We start from the raw sequence: 17,662 nt of genomic DNA on the forward strand, positions 1-17,662 counted from the left end.
GGAGAGGGGCAGAGAGAGGGAGACACAGAACCCGAAACAGGCTCCAGGCTCTGACCTGCCAGCACAGAACCCAGTGCGGGGCTCCATCCCACCAACTGCGAGATCATGATCTGAGCCTGAGCCGAAGTCGGTCGCCCAACCGACTGAGCCACCCAGGTGTCCCTCAAAAATAAACATTTAAAAAAATTTTAAAAAAAAGTTGCATGCTCTTCCAACTGAAACAACCAGGCGCCCCTCTAATCTATTGAACATTTAATGACAATAAGCCTAGAGAAATACAGTATTTATTATGTGGTAGGTCTATTTTCTTTTTNACAGAGAGAGAGAGAGAGCGAGCGAGCGAGCAAGAGTGGGAGAGGGGCAGAGACAGAGAGGGAGAGAGAGAATCCTAAGCAGGCTCCATGCTGTCAGCTCAGAGCACAACATGGGGCTTAATCCCACAAACCCGTGAGATCATGACCTGAGCCAAAAATCAAGAGCCAAATGCTTAACCAACTGAGGAACCCAGGTGCCTCTATTTATATTCTTAAAGTTTTTGTTTTTGTTTTTGGGAGAGAGAGAGGAAGAGGAGCAGAGGAGGAGAGAGAGAATATCAAAGCAGGCTCCATGCTCAGCACAGAGCCCGACAGGGGGCTTGATCCCATGATCCCAGGATCATGACCTGAGCTGAAATCAAGAGTTTGTTGCTCAAACAACTGAGCCATCCAGGTGCTCCAAAATTATTTATTATTAAAAAAAAATGTTTACTTATTTATTTTCAGAGAGAGAGCAAGGGAGAGGCAGAGAAAGGGAGAGAGAATCCTGAGCAGGCTCTACACTGTCAACACAGAGCCCAGTGTGGGGCTTGATCCCTTGAACTGTGAGATCATGACCTGAGCCGAAATCAGGAGTCGGACGCTCAACCGACAGAGCCACCCAAATGCCCCCAAATTATTTATTTTTTAAATTGAAGTATATTTGACACACATTTATTTCAGGTGTAGAACATAGTACATTGACAACCCTATATGCTGTGCTTACCACAAGTGTAGCTATCGTGTGTCACCATAAAACGCTATTACAATACCATTGACTATATTCTGTATGCTGTACCTTTTTGTCCCTGTGACTCATACGTTCCATAACTAGAAGCCTCTATCTCCCACTTCCCTTCACCCATTTTGCCCATCTCTTCAACCCCCTTCCCTCTGGCAACCACCAGTTCTCAGTATTTATGGTCTTTTCATGCATTTAGTTTTTTAGATTTCACATAAAAGTGAAATCATATGGTATTTGTCTTTTTGTCTGACTTAACTCACTTAGCATAATACCCTCTAGGCCCACCCATATTATCATAAATGGCAAGACCTCATTATTTTTATGGCTGAATAATATTCCAGTGTGTGTGTGTGTGTGTGTGTGTGTGTGTGTGTGTGTAAACCCTGCATAGTCTTTGTCTATTTATCTGTCAGTGGACATTTAGGTTGGTAGGTCTGTTTTGTTTTTTTTTTAATTTTTTAATTGTTTTTATTTATGTCTGAGATAGAGAGAGACAGTGTGAGCAGGGGAGGGTCAGAGAGAGACGGAGACACAGAATCTGAAACAGGCTCCAGGCTCTGAGCTGGCTGTCAGCACAGAGCCCCCACGCGAGGCTTGAACCCACAAATCGTGAGATCGTGACCTGAGCCGAAGTCGGACACTTAACCGACTGAGCCACCCAGGCGCCCCGGTAGGTCTGTTTTTGACTTGAAGTTAATTTCAGTGTTCATCCAGGTAGTATAAATTTGATTTTTTAGATCAAAAGTCAGTTGTAAAAAGTTGACTTCTATATGAATGAAAACCGTAATCAGATTACATTAACGCTGGTGAAAATGTCAGGATGTTGAAATAAACCATTAGATCAGACATAAAGAGTTTTACATGTTTCAGTTATTCCAATTATGCAGGTGTGAAGGAGAACTTATTTTTAAAAAATCTAAATTAGTTAATTTACATTTTCTGTTTAATTTTGCCAGTGTTTGTTAGTATTTTTTGGATCAGGTATACCTGAAAACTTTCTGTGATACAATATTTCATTGAAAGAGTAGTCTTGGGCTCATGTGATTCACATGGCTTCAGAATTTTACGCATCTTCCTCAACACAACTGAGAATAGAAGTGGGTTTTTTCACTTCCTGGGAGCGGCCTCTCAGGTGGACTGAGTAGATTCCAAGGCAATTAGGAGAGTCAGATACTTCCCATAATCATATCTTCTCTATTTCTATTACCTTGTTGTGTTTCATTTTTTCTGTTCTTTATTTCCTGTGTTCGGCTTTATTTTCTAAAGACAGAAAGACCAGAATAGAATGAAAGCTCTACAGAAACAGATTTTTGTCTGCTTTGTTTATTCCAAGCACCAAGAAGAGTTCTTGGCTCATAGAAGGCTCTCAGCAACTGTTTGTTGAATGAATAAATGAATGAAGGAATAAATAAAGAGGAATTTGATGCAGATCTTAAAATTCTTCCTGGTTAGAACCTGTGATTATTTAAAAATTGTTCAAATCACACTTCTTTTTCACTCACTGGTATCTTAGAATTTCTTGAGGCCTGTGTTAGACTTTGCTGTATCATTGACGTTGATTATATGTAGAGATATATATGATTTCTAAAAGATAATTTGTTTGGCTTAAAACAAATTTGAAGAAGAGGAAATATTATACAAAGAGTGAAAAAGTATTTTGCTTTTTGTAGCCACAATATTATAATATGATAAGAGAGTACAGTATTTCAACTTTAGTAATTTATTTCAGAAATAATACATAATAAGTGTTAATTAGTACCCACTTAAAATTTCTTAAAGCCCAAAGCAATAGGTAAAGTCATAGCAAAAAATTAATCTCACTTAAAGATTATTTTAATGCTCAATTTTTAAAAACAAATCTACCACGAGTTTCATTTTACATAATCAAGAACCTCTCTTTTGCAGCCCAGGTGTGAATGAAGGTCAGTGACCTTAGAAATAACTGCTCATGGATTCAATCGATATATACATTTTTAAAGATTTTATTTTTAAGTAATCTCCACCCCCCAATGTGGGGCTTGACCTCAAAAGCTGCACACTCTACTGACTGAGCCATAATTAATGCAGTAAACCAGCATTAATTATGTACTTCTCTTCAAGTGCTGGCCCCCTACTTGAGATAGAGTGGTGAGCCAGACCTGTTGTATGAAACCTAACAGCAGTGCCTTCGAACTCAGATTTATATGACTGTCAAAAGTATAGTCTGGCTGGCTCAGTCAGTAAAGCATGCAACTCTCAGTCTTGGGGTTGTGAGTTCAAGTCCTACATTGGAGTTAGAGGTTACTTTAAAAAACATCTCATTTAATCATCTTAGGACTCAATTCAGGTGTTGCTTCTTTTGGAAAGCCTTCCCGTGGGCTCTCTGTGTTAGGTGTTCCTGTCCTCTTCTAGTTTTGTGATAAGCTCTGTTTCGTATTTAATTCTTTATATACTAATTTGTCTCTCAGGTAGCTTCATGAGGGCATTTTCCTGTTTGTGTTCTAAGTCCCTGGCACAGTGCCTGCTTGTAAGCAACAAATTTATCAGGAGTGAGAAGGGAAAGGCCATACTGCTAATTGTGGAGTATGGCTACTTTTGCATAGATTCTTAGAGTTAAAGGAAAACTATGAAGGGGCAGTCATGATCAGGTGGAAAACTGAAACAGATTTGGAGTCAGAGGACCAGGTTCCATGGTGGAGGGTTTTTGAGGTGCCACCTTAAGCCCCACAGGAATTTTATGAGGCAGGTGGTAACATGAGGAAATTAAGGGGCAGAGAAGCTAAGTAATTCATCCTAAGTGTCCGGTAGTAAATGGCAAAACTGACAAAAAGCCTTTGTTTGTCTGACTTAATTCCACTTATTTATCGGTAAAACGGAGATATTCTATTTGTCCTGTATACCTCACAGAGTCATCAAAAGAGATAAATCTACGTCTAGTAGCTGTAAGTAAAAGTACACAAAATTACTTGTATTATTAGCTACTTGTGCTAAAATTTGTTTTAACTTTGATGTGATTTTTGCCTTATTTGACTTGAGTTACTTGTTCAACTAGTAACTGTTGAAGAAAAAAATAAGAGTTACCTTTTTTTTTTTTTCTTTTGGTCTCCCAAAATAAAAAGAATGTTATTTCTTTTATCATTTCTTTTCGAAATGGACTTCCTGGGACAATGGATATGCACATTTAAAATTGTGACAAGTGTGGCTGATTGTCTTCCAGAATAGTTTTTGTTCTCCAGTTTTTACTCTTATAGCAGCGTAGTGTGTGAGCATCTTTTCCCGCATATCCTTGACAAATCTGGGCATTATCAGTCTTTAACACTTAGAGAATGACCCAGCTTCAGTTATTTTTATTATTTGTGAAGTTGAACATCTTTTATTGTTTGTTGATTATTTGCATTTTAAAAATAATTTTCCTGCTTTTTTCTATTTTATTAGAAATTATTCTAATTTTCCTATTTTATTTTATTTTTCTAATTAAATTTTTTAAATGTTTTATTTATTTCTGAGAAAGAGAGAGACAGCGTGAGCAGGGGAGGGCCAGAGGGGGAGGGAGACACAGAATCCAAAGCAGGCTCCAGGCTCTGAGCTGGCTGTCAGCACAGAGGCTCCAACCCACGAACCGTGAAATCATGACCTGAGCCAAAGTTGGACACTTAACTGAGCTACCCAGGCACCCTGTCTACTAGTAGCTTTAATTCATTTTTCTACTCAGCTGTCTTTTATTGATTCGTAGGGACCTTTTTATACAAAGCATATGCTGTAGATATTTTCAAGTTAGTTACTTGTATTTTAACTTTTGTTTATGGCATCTTTTCTTTTTATGTAGTCAGGTCTGTCTTCCTTTATGGGTGGTTTCTAGCCTTGATGTTATACTTAGGAGACTTTCCCTTTGCCAAGATTATAAAAGTAAATTTAAAAATCTGTTCCCTTTTCTACTCATATACTCAGGAATGATTCTGTGCATTTAAGAGTGGTATTTAAATAAAAAAGATTTTTTTACTGTTTATTTTTAAGAGAGAGAGAGACAAAATGTAAGTGGGGGAGGGGCAAAGAGAGGGAGACAGAATCTGAAGCAGGCTCCAGGCTCCGAGCTGTCAGCACAGAGCCTGACTTGGGACTCGAACTTACAAATGGAGAGATTATGACCTGAGCTGAAGTCGGGCGCTTAACTGGCTGAGCCACCCAGGTGCCCCAAGAGTGGTGTTGATTTGGATCCATTATTTGGGAGTATGATTAGCCACTAGACTTGTTCATCATTTCATGAAATGTTGGAAAACTGGGACTACTAGACAAGGGACTATTAACTGGAGAGTAAGGTGAAGTCACTCTCTACATTAAGGCCAAATTAGTGACCTTTACATTTTAGGTTTATATACAAGATGTCTGCTCACATTGGAGAAAATCCTAAAAGGTGTGAGTTAATTGGCTTTCATTCTGATGAAAATTCTTTTACAAAAGTTTAGATTTTCAGTGTGTATTAGAGTAGATCTGAATGTTGTTATTTGATTGTTCTGCCATCATAGTATAAGGGTGTGGGGAGTGAGAGAGTAGGGGAGAATAAAGAAAAAGATGAGAAAGGGGATTGAATAGAAGGATTAGTTAGGAAGGAAAAGTTGTAACAATGCTGACGAGTGGCAGTATGAAATATCAAAATCAGACAGCCTTAATATAACCAACCATTCCATTTCCTGAATTATGTTTTGTTTTCTTTTTGTGGTTTTAAGCATTTGTGGTCCTAATACAGTTTGAAAACCAGCAGTGAATTTAACCTGATTATTAATATTCAGTTTTGGTATTTCCATGGTGCACATGTGGTGCTTTGTGTGTGGGTGCATGCACGCGTGCAGTCACCACCATTTGCATGAAGAATCAGTTGGTAATTTTAAAAGTGAAACTCTGGTGTGAAACTGTCATTTCCTCCAGAAGCAATGAAGTAAATAGTTGTCAACCTCAAAACCAATTTTTGCTAAGTTATATGGAAGACTGTGCCTTTCTTTATTGTCTATTTTTCTTTATTTAGCACTTGACACAAATGTCTTAGCTTCATAGCTGAAGTATTCATTCTGTAAACAATATTTTTTAGACTTAGATTTTACTAGGATGGATTTGTGACTTTTCTGTGTTAAGGTGTTTACAAAAGAGAACATAAAATCAGGGAAGTCTCTAATCCTTTTAAAAAAATTTAGTGTCTGTGTACCACATTTATCTGCTTTGTTTATTTGCTTAGACACAAAGCTATTTGTGTATGTGTGCATAACACACTTATTTGGGATTTGTGACATTTTAAGAGTATGACATTTATTGCCAGGATCTAGGAAATAGTTGTTAACTTTTTTATACCTCATGAAATACCTTTAAAGGTTTTTGTTTTTGTTTTTTTATATTTGAGATTATATTTGAGAGGGAGAGAGAGAGAGAGAGAGTGCTAGCACACGAGTGATGGAAAGGGTTGAGTGGGGAGAGAGAAAGAGAAGGAGAATCTTAAGCAGTCTCCATGCTCAGTGCTGAGCCCAACGTGGGGCTTGATCCCATGACCATGAGATCATGACCTGAGCTGAAATCAAGAGTGAGTGCTCAATTGACTGAGCCTCCCAGGTGCCCCTGCAAAGTACTTTTAACTTGGCATCTTCCTCACCACAATAAAGAGAGGTTGGAACAGGTAAAAAGGATTGAAAACTGAGGAACATAAGATAGGAAGAGGAGAACACTTGGCTCTTGAACCCAGTTCTTAGGAATTCAGATCCTTACTCAGATCTCATTATTTTGTGTTCCTTGCCTGGGAGCAGAGATAATTGTAAATAGAGACATTTCAGTGATATGAAGGGATAATAGTTCATAAATGAGGGGAAGGGAAGCTTTTTACTGAGCTGACAATTAATTATCCTCATAAAGTGCAGGTAGCGTTGGTCCCACTTTACTGATGAGAAATCAGATTAATGTAACCTGCTGAAGGTCACATAAAAAGCACTGCAGTCGAAATTCAAACAGGCTTTCTGAATCTAAGGTCTATTTCCATCTTTTACAGCATCCTTTGTTCAAAGCTAAAATCTAAAAGGGTAGGGAAAATTATGTATGCAAAAGATAAAAGTGAGTGATTTTAATTGTGAATTACATTGTAAATGTTTCATTATGATTAATTAGATTTCAGCTTAACAGAAAGGGATAGAGCAATTAAAGAGAATATTGTAATAAGCATCAAAATATTTTCTTCAGAATTTGGAAAAATCATATAAAGAAGAATATGATTCTTCAAGGTTTTTAGCTATTAAGGTCTTAAATGATCAGGGTTGTGAAAGATATCCTTTCAAACTGGAATATAAATCCCATGGGCAAGCATTATACTCTTCAACACTTGTCTTCTCCCTCACTGTGCCTGGGGAGGTGGGATGAATATGCACATATATGAACAGTAAATATTTGTGACTTGCCTCTTTAGTAATTGTGCTGTTGTTAGGAACAGTTTCATTGTTTATTTTTGTCCTGTTTTTGGCCAAATTCTGAGGATTAATACTATTTTTCATTAGGCAAATGGTTCTTAACCCAGGTAATTTTATCATTTAACTTTTGCACATGAAAAGAACGCTGCTGCACATGGTGGAGCTATCTCACTGTGAAGAAATTGCTGAGGGCAAGCCCAGTGTGTGTAGGGGTGTCCCCGTTTGCAGGTGACATTCACATTTTGTGCTGCTAATGTTTGTTTATGCATGTCTATTTTTGCTTTTAGGATATTCGGAAATTCTTTGGGGTTATACCAAGTGGAAAGAAACTTGTGACTGACACAGTGAAAAAGAATGAGAAGACAAAGTCTGCTGAAGAAACTGTAAAAGCAAAGAAAGGAATAAAGGAAATCAAGGTCAGTTTTCCAGATACAATATTGAATTGCATAAAAAGTTAAATAAACTCAGTTTCTAGACGTGATATAACGTGAGCCTGAAATGAATATCGATTTCAACTCATTTTGCAGAGAAAGAAGACAAGTACGTTTCTAACTAATATAGCTTCCTGCATTTATTGCTTGTTTTTCTGTAGGAGATCTGGAACTCTTTTTAGTTGTTAAAACTTTGTGTTTTGGGGCACCTGGGTGGTTCAGTCAGTTAAGCAACTGACTTCAGTCAAGTCATGATCTCACAGTTTGTGTTTGAGCCCTGCCTGGGCCTCTGTGCTGACAGCTCAGAGGCTGAAACCTGTTTCAGATTCTTTGTCTCCCTCTCTCTCTCTCTGCTTCTCCCCTGCTCATGCTCTGTCTCTGTCAAAAATAAATAAACATTTAAAAAAAAAAAGCCCTTAAAAAACAAACTTTGTATTTTAAGACCAAAGTTTACTCTTAGAGACATGAGCCCCAAATGAAAGGTGTTGGACTTCTGGTGGAGGAAAGCTTTATTCTTTTCCTTTTGTTCCTTGGGCCTCAGAGAAGTTAAGGTACAATGTCACTGTAGAAAGCAGGTGATGGCTACAATAGTATATGAGTTAATATTGTTCCACTTTGTGTAAGATATGAGAGTTTTGTCACTCTACAGATCTATTTACTACTATCTTTCATGTTTTAGCTATCATATATATTATAGCTACATGTGTTAATGCTCCACATTTAGTGTGGTAATTTTTGCTCCGAACAGACATGTATTTTAAAGAAAATAAAAGGAAAGAATTGATCTTTTATATTTACCGACATATTTGCCATTTCTGGTGCTTTTCATTTCTTATTCAAGATACGAATTTCTTAATTTCTATCTCATATCATTGTCTTTAAACCTGAAGAATTTTCTCTGTCATTTCTTATAGTGTAGGTCTTTGGTAATGAATTGCTTAAGTTTTTATTTATTTAAAAGTTTATTTATTTTGAGAGAGAGAGAGAGAGAGAGCATGCATGCACAAAAGCAGGGGAAGGGCAGAGAGAGAGGGAGACAGAATTCCAAGCAGGCTGTGCACTGTAAGCACAGAGCCTGACGTGGGGCTCAATCTCATGAATCATGAGATCATGACTTGAGCCAAAATCAAGAGTTGGTTGCTTAACTGACTGAGCCACCCAGGCGCTCCTAAGTTTTTGTTTATTTAATAATGTCTTTATTTTGTTTTCATTCTTGAAGGATATTTTTGCTGGGTGTAGAATTTTGGATTGACAGTTTTTTGTTTCAGCCCTTTAAAGTGTTCCACTGCCCTTTGTTCTTTTTTCTTCTGCAAAGATGTTAGCAGTCATTCATATTGTTTTCTTTTGTATGTTATGTATTGTTTTTCTCATGCTGCGGTACAGATTTTTATCTTTGGTTTTCAGCTTTGACTATGGTGTGCCTGGGTGTGGTTTTCTTCTGTGTGTTCTGTTTACGGTTTCTGAGTTTCTTGAATCTATAAATCTCATCAAATTTGGGAACTTTTTGTCATGATTTCTTCAAATATATTTCTGCCTCATTTTCTTTGTCCTCTTCTGGGATTCCAGTTATACACATGTTAGAATTTTGATATTGCCTCACAGCTCATGGAGACTTGTTCATTTTTATTCTTTTCTCCCCCTGTACTTCAGATTGTATAATTTCTCTGTTACTATATTCAGGTTCATTGACTCTTCTCCCCTCTCCAGTTTGCTGTTAAGCCTATGTAGTGAATAAGTTGTTTTAAATATTGTATTTTTCAATTCTAGAATTTCCATTTGTTTCTTTTTCATAGTTTTTATTTCTTATGTTCTTTAATATTGTTATAATGGCTACTTTAAACTTCTTGTTTGCTAATTCTAACATTAGGATTGGTCTCTTTTAAATGCCTTTTCTCTTGAGTCTTTGGCTCAAGTGTTAGTTTGGGTACAATAACAAAATACCATAGTCTGGATGGCTTAAATGACAGAAATTTATTTTCTTACAGTTCTGGATGCTAGAAGTTATGGTTAAGGTTCCTGGCAAGAACTCTCTCTGGATTGTAGATAGCTCCTTTCTTGTTGTGTCCTCACATAACCATTTCTTGATGTGAGCACAGCAGGGGAGAGAGAAGTTGAAAGAGGGAGAGAGAGCGCTAGTGAGTGTGTGTACATACATGTGTGAATGAGCTCTCTGGTATCTCTTTAAGGACATAAAGTTTATGAGATCAGGGCCCCCATCCTTATGACCTCATTTAACTTTTAATTCCTTAGGGACTTCTGTCTCCACATCCAGCAACAATGGGGACACAGGGGTTCAACATAGGAATTTGGAGGGATACAAGCATTCAGTCCAAACATTTGTCAATGGTCCCCCAAATTCTTGTCCTTCTCACAATGCAAAATACATTCATTTCATCCTAACAGCCCTTAAAAGTTGTAACTTATTGCAGCACCAACTCTCAGGTCCAAAGTCGTATCTAAATATCATTTAAATTGCATAGGGTGAGACTCCAGGTGTGATTCCTCCTGAGGCAAAATTCCTCTTTAGCTGTGAACCTGGGAAACCAGACAAGTAGGTGTTTCCAAAATATAGTGGTGGGATAGGCATGGAATAGACATTCCTGTTTCAAAAGGGAGAAATCAGAAGGAAGAAAGGGGGGATGGGTCCCAATCGAGGTCAAAACCTAGCAAGGCAGATTCTGTTAGATCTTAAAGCTTGAGAAAATCTTCAGCTTGATGCCCTGCCTTCTGGACCCACTGGGGCAGTGGTCCCACTCCCAAGGCTTCTGGATGGAGACTATTAGATCTGTTGAAATAAGAAGTAAGGTAGCCCTGATGATCTCTGAATCACCTACATGGGCTCATCTCCTTTTCTTAGAGAATGGTGCAGGTTTTCTGCTGTCCTTTCCGTAAAATCAAGAAGTCTGATGGCCTTCCTTCATTTTGTCTCATTTCAGAGTGGTGTTTTTGCTTGTGTAATCCCATAATCTCTTTATTGAGTGATAGTCCAGCCACACTTTTGGTGTTCTTTTCAGAGCATGCATTCTCATTTTTTCCCAATATAGACAGGTTGAGTATTTCCCAGATCTTTAAGTTCTGGTTCCTTTTTGCTTAACAGTTCAGTTCATTTTTCAGGCTGCACCTTCCTACATTTTGCTTAGAAATCTCCTCAGCTAAATATTCACTTTCATTGTTCACAAGTTCTATCTTTCACTAGACATTAAAACACAGTGTAGCCAAGTTCTTTGCCATTTTATAACAAGGATTGTCGTTGCTCCAGTTTCCAACAATCTGTTCCTTATTTCTGTCTGAAACTTCACGAGAATGGTCTTTAATGTTCATATTTACCAACATTCTACTTATGATCTATGTATATATTCTCTAAGATGATAGAGGCTTTCGTCGTAGCTCTTATTTTTCTCCTTCAGGCCCTGTTGGAGTTGCACTTAACATCCATATTATAACAGTCCCTTCACAGGAGTCTACATTATTTGTAAAATTTTACAGTTTGTTTATTTATTTATTTATTTATTTACTTACTTGAAGCATGGTCGACATAACAATATTACTTTAGTTTCAGGTTTGCAACATAATGATTCAACAATTCTGTTCTGCTGTGCTCACAAGTGTAGGTCCTATACAACATGATTAAAATACTGCTGACTGTAGTTCCTATGCTGTACCTTTCATCCCCACGACAGAGTCATTTCATAACTGGAAGCCTGTACCTCTCACCCTTTCACCCCTCTTTGCCCATGCCTTCAATCTACTTCCCTCTGGCAACCACCAGTGCTCTGTATTTAGGGATCAGTTTCTGCTGTGTTTGTTCATTCATTTTGTTTTTCAGATTCTACTTATAAGTGAAATCATATGGTATTTGTCTTTTGCTGTCTCACTTATTTCACTTAGTATAGTACTCTCCAGGTGTCACAAATGACAAGATCTTATTTTTTTTTATGGCCGAGTAATATTTTGTTATGTTATTTATTTGATTTTATAATAGAACTTTTTATTTGATTATTTTTTAAAATGTATATTTATTTTGAGTGAGAGAAAGAGAGCATGAGCGCAGGAGGAGCAGAGATGGAGAGAGAGAATCCTGAGCAAGCTCTGCACCGTCAGCACAGAGTGCAATGTGGTGCACGATCGTAAAACCATGCGATCATAACCTGCGCTAAAATTAGGAGTCAGACGCTTATCTGACTGAACCCCCCAGGCACCTCAGAACTTTTTTTTTTAAAGTTTATATGTTTTGAGAGAGAGAGAGAGAGAGAGAGAGTGTGCATGAGCAGGGGAGGGGCAGGGAGAGAGAGAATCCTAAGCAGGCTCTGCACTGTCAGCACAGAGCCTGACATAGGGCTTAAAACTCACAAGACAGTGACCTGGGCTGAAACCAAGAGCCAGACTCTTAATTGACTGAGCCACCGGAGTGCCCCTAGAACTTTAAAAACATTTTTTCAAAACATTTATTTATTTTTGAGAGACAGACAGAGACAGTGTGTGAACGGGGGAGGGGCAGAGAGAGAGGGAAACACAGAATCCAAAGCAGGCTCTAGGCTCTGAGCTGTCAGCACAGAGCCTAATGCAGGGCTCAAACCCATGATCTGAGATCATGACCTGAGCTGAAGTCAGACACTTAACTGACTGAGCTACCCAGGCACCCCCAGAACTTTTTTTTAAAGTTTATTTATTTTGAGAAAGAGCATGAGTGCCGAGAGAAGGAGAACGAGAATCCCAGGCATGTTCCATGCTTACAGTGAAGGCTTGATCCCACAAACCATGAGATCATGATCTGAGCTGAAACCAACTGAGCCATCCAGGTGCCTCATGGCTGAGTAATGTTTTAGTGTGTGTATCTCACATCTTTATCCATCTTTTGATGGACATTTAGGTTGCTATTATATCTTGGCTATTGTAAATAAATATAGGAGTGTGTATATCTTTTTGAATTAATGTTTTCATTTTCTTTGGTAAATAGTACTGGAATTACTGGATTGTATTTCTATTTGTATTTTGTATTATATTTCTAATTTTAAAGTTTTAAGGCACCTCCATACTATTTTCCAGAGTGACCGTAACAGCTTGCATTCCCAACAACCGTGCATGAGTGTTTTTTGCCCTCTACATACTCACCAACACTTGTTTCTTGTCTTTTTGATTCTAGCCATTCTGATAGGTGTAATCTGATATTTATTGTGGTTTTGATGTGCCCGGATGAAGAGTTATGTTAAGCGTCTTTTCATGTGTCTGTTAGTCATCTGAATGTTTTTGTAAAAATTTCTATTTGGGTTTTTGGCCCATTAGATGATTATTATTATTATTTTTTTTTATATTGAGTTGGATAAGTTCTTTGTATACTTTGGATAGTAATCCCTTATTGGATATGTCATTTGCAAATATCTTCTCCTATTCACTAGGTTGCCTCTTTATTTTATTACGTATGTTAATCTTTGTGTTATGCGTTTAGGTACTTTAATGTTGAGTGTATAGATACTTACAATTGTTATATGCTCTTGGATTGATACCTTTGTCATTATGTAATGCCATTTTTTTGTTTCTTATTATAATCTTTGTTTTAAAGTCTATTTTGTCTCATACAAGTATTGTTACCCTGGATTTTTAAAAAATTTCCATTTGTACAGATTATTTTTTTCCATATCTTTACTTACAGTTTATGTGTGTCTTTAGATCTGATGTGAGTCTCTTAGAGGTAGAATATAGATGGGTCTTGTTTTTTATCCATTCTATCACCCGCTGTCTTTTGATTGGAGTATTTCGACCCTTTACATTTAGAGTAGTTATTGATAGGTATGTACTTAATACCCTTTTGTTCACTGATTTCTGGTTGTTTCCGTAGTTCTTCTTTATTCTTTCTTTCTCTTGCTGTCTTGTGATTGATAACTTTCTTTAGTGTTGTGCTTGGCTTTCTTTCTCTTTATTTTTTATATATTTATTACAGGTTTTTGGCTTGTGATTATCATGAGGTTCCTATATAATATGCAAGTATAAGGTATTCTGTATTAAATTGATGGTCACTTTGACCACATTATAAAAGAACTTCATTTTTACTCTGCCACCCCACATTTTATGTATATATTGTCATAGTTTACATCTTTTTATTATGTGAGTCAAGGGAACTAATTTCTTTCTTTCTTTCTTTCTTTCTTTATTTTTTAAATGTTTTTTATTTATTTCTGAGAGAGAGAGACAGCGTGAGCAGGGGAGAGTCAGAGAGAGAGGGAGACACAGAATCTGAAACAGGCTTGAGGCTCTGAGCTAGCTGTCAGAATTGAGCCCAACGCGGGGATCAAACCCACAAACCGCGAGATCGTGACCTGAGCTGAAGTCGGACGCTTAACTGACTGAGCCACCCAGGCACCCCTAATTTATTTTATTTGAGAGAGAAATAGAAAGATAGTAAGTGGGGGAGAGGAGCAGAGGGAGAGAGAGAGAGAGAGAATGAGAATCTTTAATTAGGCTCTATGCTCAGTGCAGAGTGCAACACAGGGCTCGATTCCATGACCAGAGCTGAAATCAGAGTTGGACACTTAACCGACTGGGCCATCCAGGCACCTCTAATTTTAAAAATATAGTTGATTTTACTACTCTGTCTTTTACCCTTTATACTAGCTTTATAGATTAATTCCCTAGGGCAGTCTGCACAGCTGGTGCGCTGCCAGGACAGCTGAAGTTGAAGTGGGTGCAAGCTGGAGGTCCTGGGGTTCTCTGCTCTGCACAGAGGGTGCCCGGGCAGGACTGCTGAAGCTGAAGTAGGTGTAAGCTGGGTGGCCCCAGGGCTCTTTGTGGATAGGGTGCTCTGGTAGGACACTTGAAGCTGAAGTGGGCATGGACTAGGGTGTCTCAGGTTTCTGTGTGCTGAGGACAGTGGTAGCTGAAGTGTGTGCACATGAAGGCGTCCTGGGGTGCTCTGTGTGAGAATGCCCTGGTGAGGTGGCTGGAGCTGAGGTGAGAGGGGGCCAGATGGTCCTGGGCACTCCGTCTAGGGGGATCCTGGTGAGGATCTGAAGCAGGAATGGGCTGGGTGGACCTCACGTACTGCATGCAGTGAGTATGCTGGTAAATCATCTGGAACCAAAACAGGCATGTGCCGGGAATTCTTAGGGAGCTCTGTATTGGGGGTGCCCTGGCAGGTTGCCTGGAGCCACAGTAGTGTGGGCCTGGAGTGTTTTGGGGTCTTTTGTGCCTGTGTCACCTTGGCAAGACAGCTAGAGCTATAGTGGGAGTTGACCAGGGATGTTGTGGTATGTATTGCACTGGGGTCTCGTAGGTGGGGTGTCCGGGGCCGGTGTGGCCTAAGAGCCTGGATCTTACTGAGGTGATAGGCTGGCTAGGACACGAGGACCCTGCTCCAGTCCATGCTGTCAAGGGAGAATATAAACCTTGGCCCTTCTGACCTGGAGAGAGTTCCAGCAGCTCCTCCCATCATTTGGCAGAATTTGGGGGCTGGATCTTTTATAATCTAGATGCTTTTTTAAATCTTGGCCCTTTTTTTTTGTGCCCAGGGCACAAATCTGCTTATGGTCCCTCAGTATATTCCTCCCTAATGCAGTTTGCAGTGACAGGGATGAGGTTCCTTTCACTACCATGTCTGTTTCTCTTGCCATTCTCTGTGTGGTCTCTCTATGTTGTGTTGTACAGAAGCTGTTCCGTCAGCCCTCATTTCTTCAGGAGGAAAATTGCTCTATAAATAGGTATAGGGGCACCGGGGTGGCTTAGTCGGTTAAGCGTCCGACTCTCGCTGAGGTCATGATCTCGCGGTTCGTGGGTTCGAGCCCCGCGTCGGGCTCTGTGCTGACTGCCAGCTCAGAGCCTGGAGCCTGTTTCAGTCTGTGACTCCCTCTCTCTCTGACCCTCCCCTGCTCACGCTGTCTGTCTCTCTCTCTCCTAGAAATAAAATAAAACATTAAAAAAAAAATAAAAAAAAATAGGTATAGATTTGGTATGTCCTGTGGAGGTGAGTTCAGAGTCTTTCTTCTGCACTGTCATCTTGGACCAGAAGTCCTAGGCTTTTTTAAAGCATGCATTTTTCCAGCCTTCACCATAATCTATTTCCAAATCCACTTTTGTGTTTTATTTATTTATTTATTTATTTATTTATTTATTTATTTATTTATTTCTAGNACCCACGAACCGCGAGATCATGACCTAAACGAGAGTCGGACGCTTAACCGACTAAGCCACCCAGGCGCCCCCCACTTTTGTGTTTTAGATATTTATTAATGCACCACTTCATTTCATGGTAACAAAATCTGTATTAATCAGGATTCTCCAGAGAAATAGAATCTACAAAGATTTATTTAAAGAATTCATGCACGTGATTACAGAGGCTGATGGAAGCTGGAGACTTATGATAGCTGTAGTACAGTTTAGGTGTGAGTCTGAAGTCCTGTGAACCAGGAAAGTCAGTGGTATGATTACAGTCTCAAGCCTGCTACCCTGGGCTAGGAATAATTGATGTCAGTTCTTGTGTGAAGGCAAAAGAACTGATGTCCCAGCTTGAAGGCATTCAGGAAGGAAGAATTCTCTTCATTTGGGAGAGGGTCAGCCTTTTGTCCTCTTGAGACCTTCAATTGCTTGGATCAGGTCCATTCACATTAGGGAGAGCAAACTGCTTTAGTCAGTGTTAAATTTATCCAAAAACACCTTCATAGAAACACTCAGAATAATATTTGATGTAATATCTAGGCACTTTGTGGCCCAGTCAACTTTACAGTTAAAAAATTAAGCGTCAAAGGTTACATTTTGAAGTTTGTGTGTGTGTGTGTGTGGTTATTTTGGATTTATGTTGGATAGTATGAATTATATAGTGCAGGAAATTTGGATTCTGTTATATTCCTCCAAAGAATGTTAATTCTTTTGGGTTAGCAGGCGTTAATTTGCCTGAACTCAGACTCTAAACTCTTGTGTCCTGTGATGGGCAGCAAATGAAATCTTTGTTCAGTTCTTTTATCCTTAGCTGGCACTACAAGTTGTTCCATTCATATATACTTCAGGAGATTTGGGCTAAGTTTATTGGCAGATTTGAAACTCTTCTTCTGTGGCTCTCCCCCTTCTGGGATACCCTCTTCTCTTACTTTTGAGTTATTTCTAACACTGTTGTTTCTAACTCTTTGCTCCAGTCCAGTGGTGTATTTGAAATAACATAGTTCATTTATCTCATTTTCTTGCAAGCTGGTTGATTGTTGTTGTATTTTTCAAGTTTTATTATAATGAGTAGAAGCATATTTCTTTCTTTTTTTTTGAAGTTTTTTTAAATGTTTTTTAAAAATTTATTTCTGAGAGAGAGAGAGAGAGAGATAGCGTGAGTAGGGGAGGGTCAGAGAGAGAAGGAGACACAGAATCTGAGGCAGGCTCAAGGCTCTGAGCTAGCTGACAGCGCAGAGTCCGATATGGGGCTCGAACCCATGAACCGTGAGATCATGACCTGAGCTGAAGTCGGACACTTAACCGACTGAGCCACCCAGGTGCCCCAGGAGAAGCATATTTCTTTTTTCTTTTTTAAAAGATTTTGTTTTTAAGTAATCTCTACACCCAGTGTGGGGCTTGAACTCACAACCTGGAGGTCAAGAGTCACATACTATATGGACTGACCCAGTTAGGTGCCCCAGAAACATATTTCTACTTTATAATTAGTAATAGTTTCTTTTGCTGACTTCTTTCTTGATGTTTTTTGGGAAAATTTGAATACATTAGAAATATAATGTATAAGTACAAAATATAAATAATACCTTTTGCCTTGGTTATATATAGTTTTCTAGCAGGCATTGTGGTAGTGGA

The 17,662-nt window shown here is 38.8% G+C and overlaps 1 protein-coding gene across 2 annotated transcripts in view; it reads left to right on the forward strand.

Annotated features, from left to right (window-relative positions):
• RFC1 (replication factor C subunit 1) overlaps positions 1–17,662 on the forward strand; it is a 78,187-nt gene that overhangs the window by 7,318 nt on the left and 53,207 nt on the right. For both annotated transcript variants that reach the window (XM_077758931.1, XM_077758932.1), the window contains exon 2: positions 7,742–7,870. In XM_077758931.1, the coding sequence (XP_077615057.1) occupies positions 7,742–7,870 (129 nt within the window). The remainder of the gene's footprint in view (positions 1–7,741; positions 7,871–17,662) is intronic.

The sequence above is a fragment of the Crocuta crocuta genome, unplaced genomic scaffold (genome assembly GCF_008692635.1).
Source record: "Crocuta crocuta isolate KB4526 unplaced genomic scaffold, BGI_CrCroc_1.0 scaffold223, whole genome shotgun sequence".
Classification (NCBI taxonomy): Eukaryota; Metazoa; Chordata; class Mammalia; order Carnivora; family Hyaenidae; genus Crocuta; species Crocuta crocuta.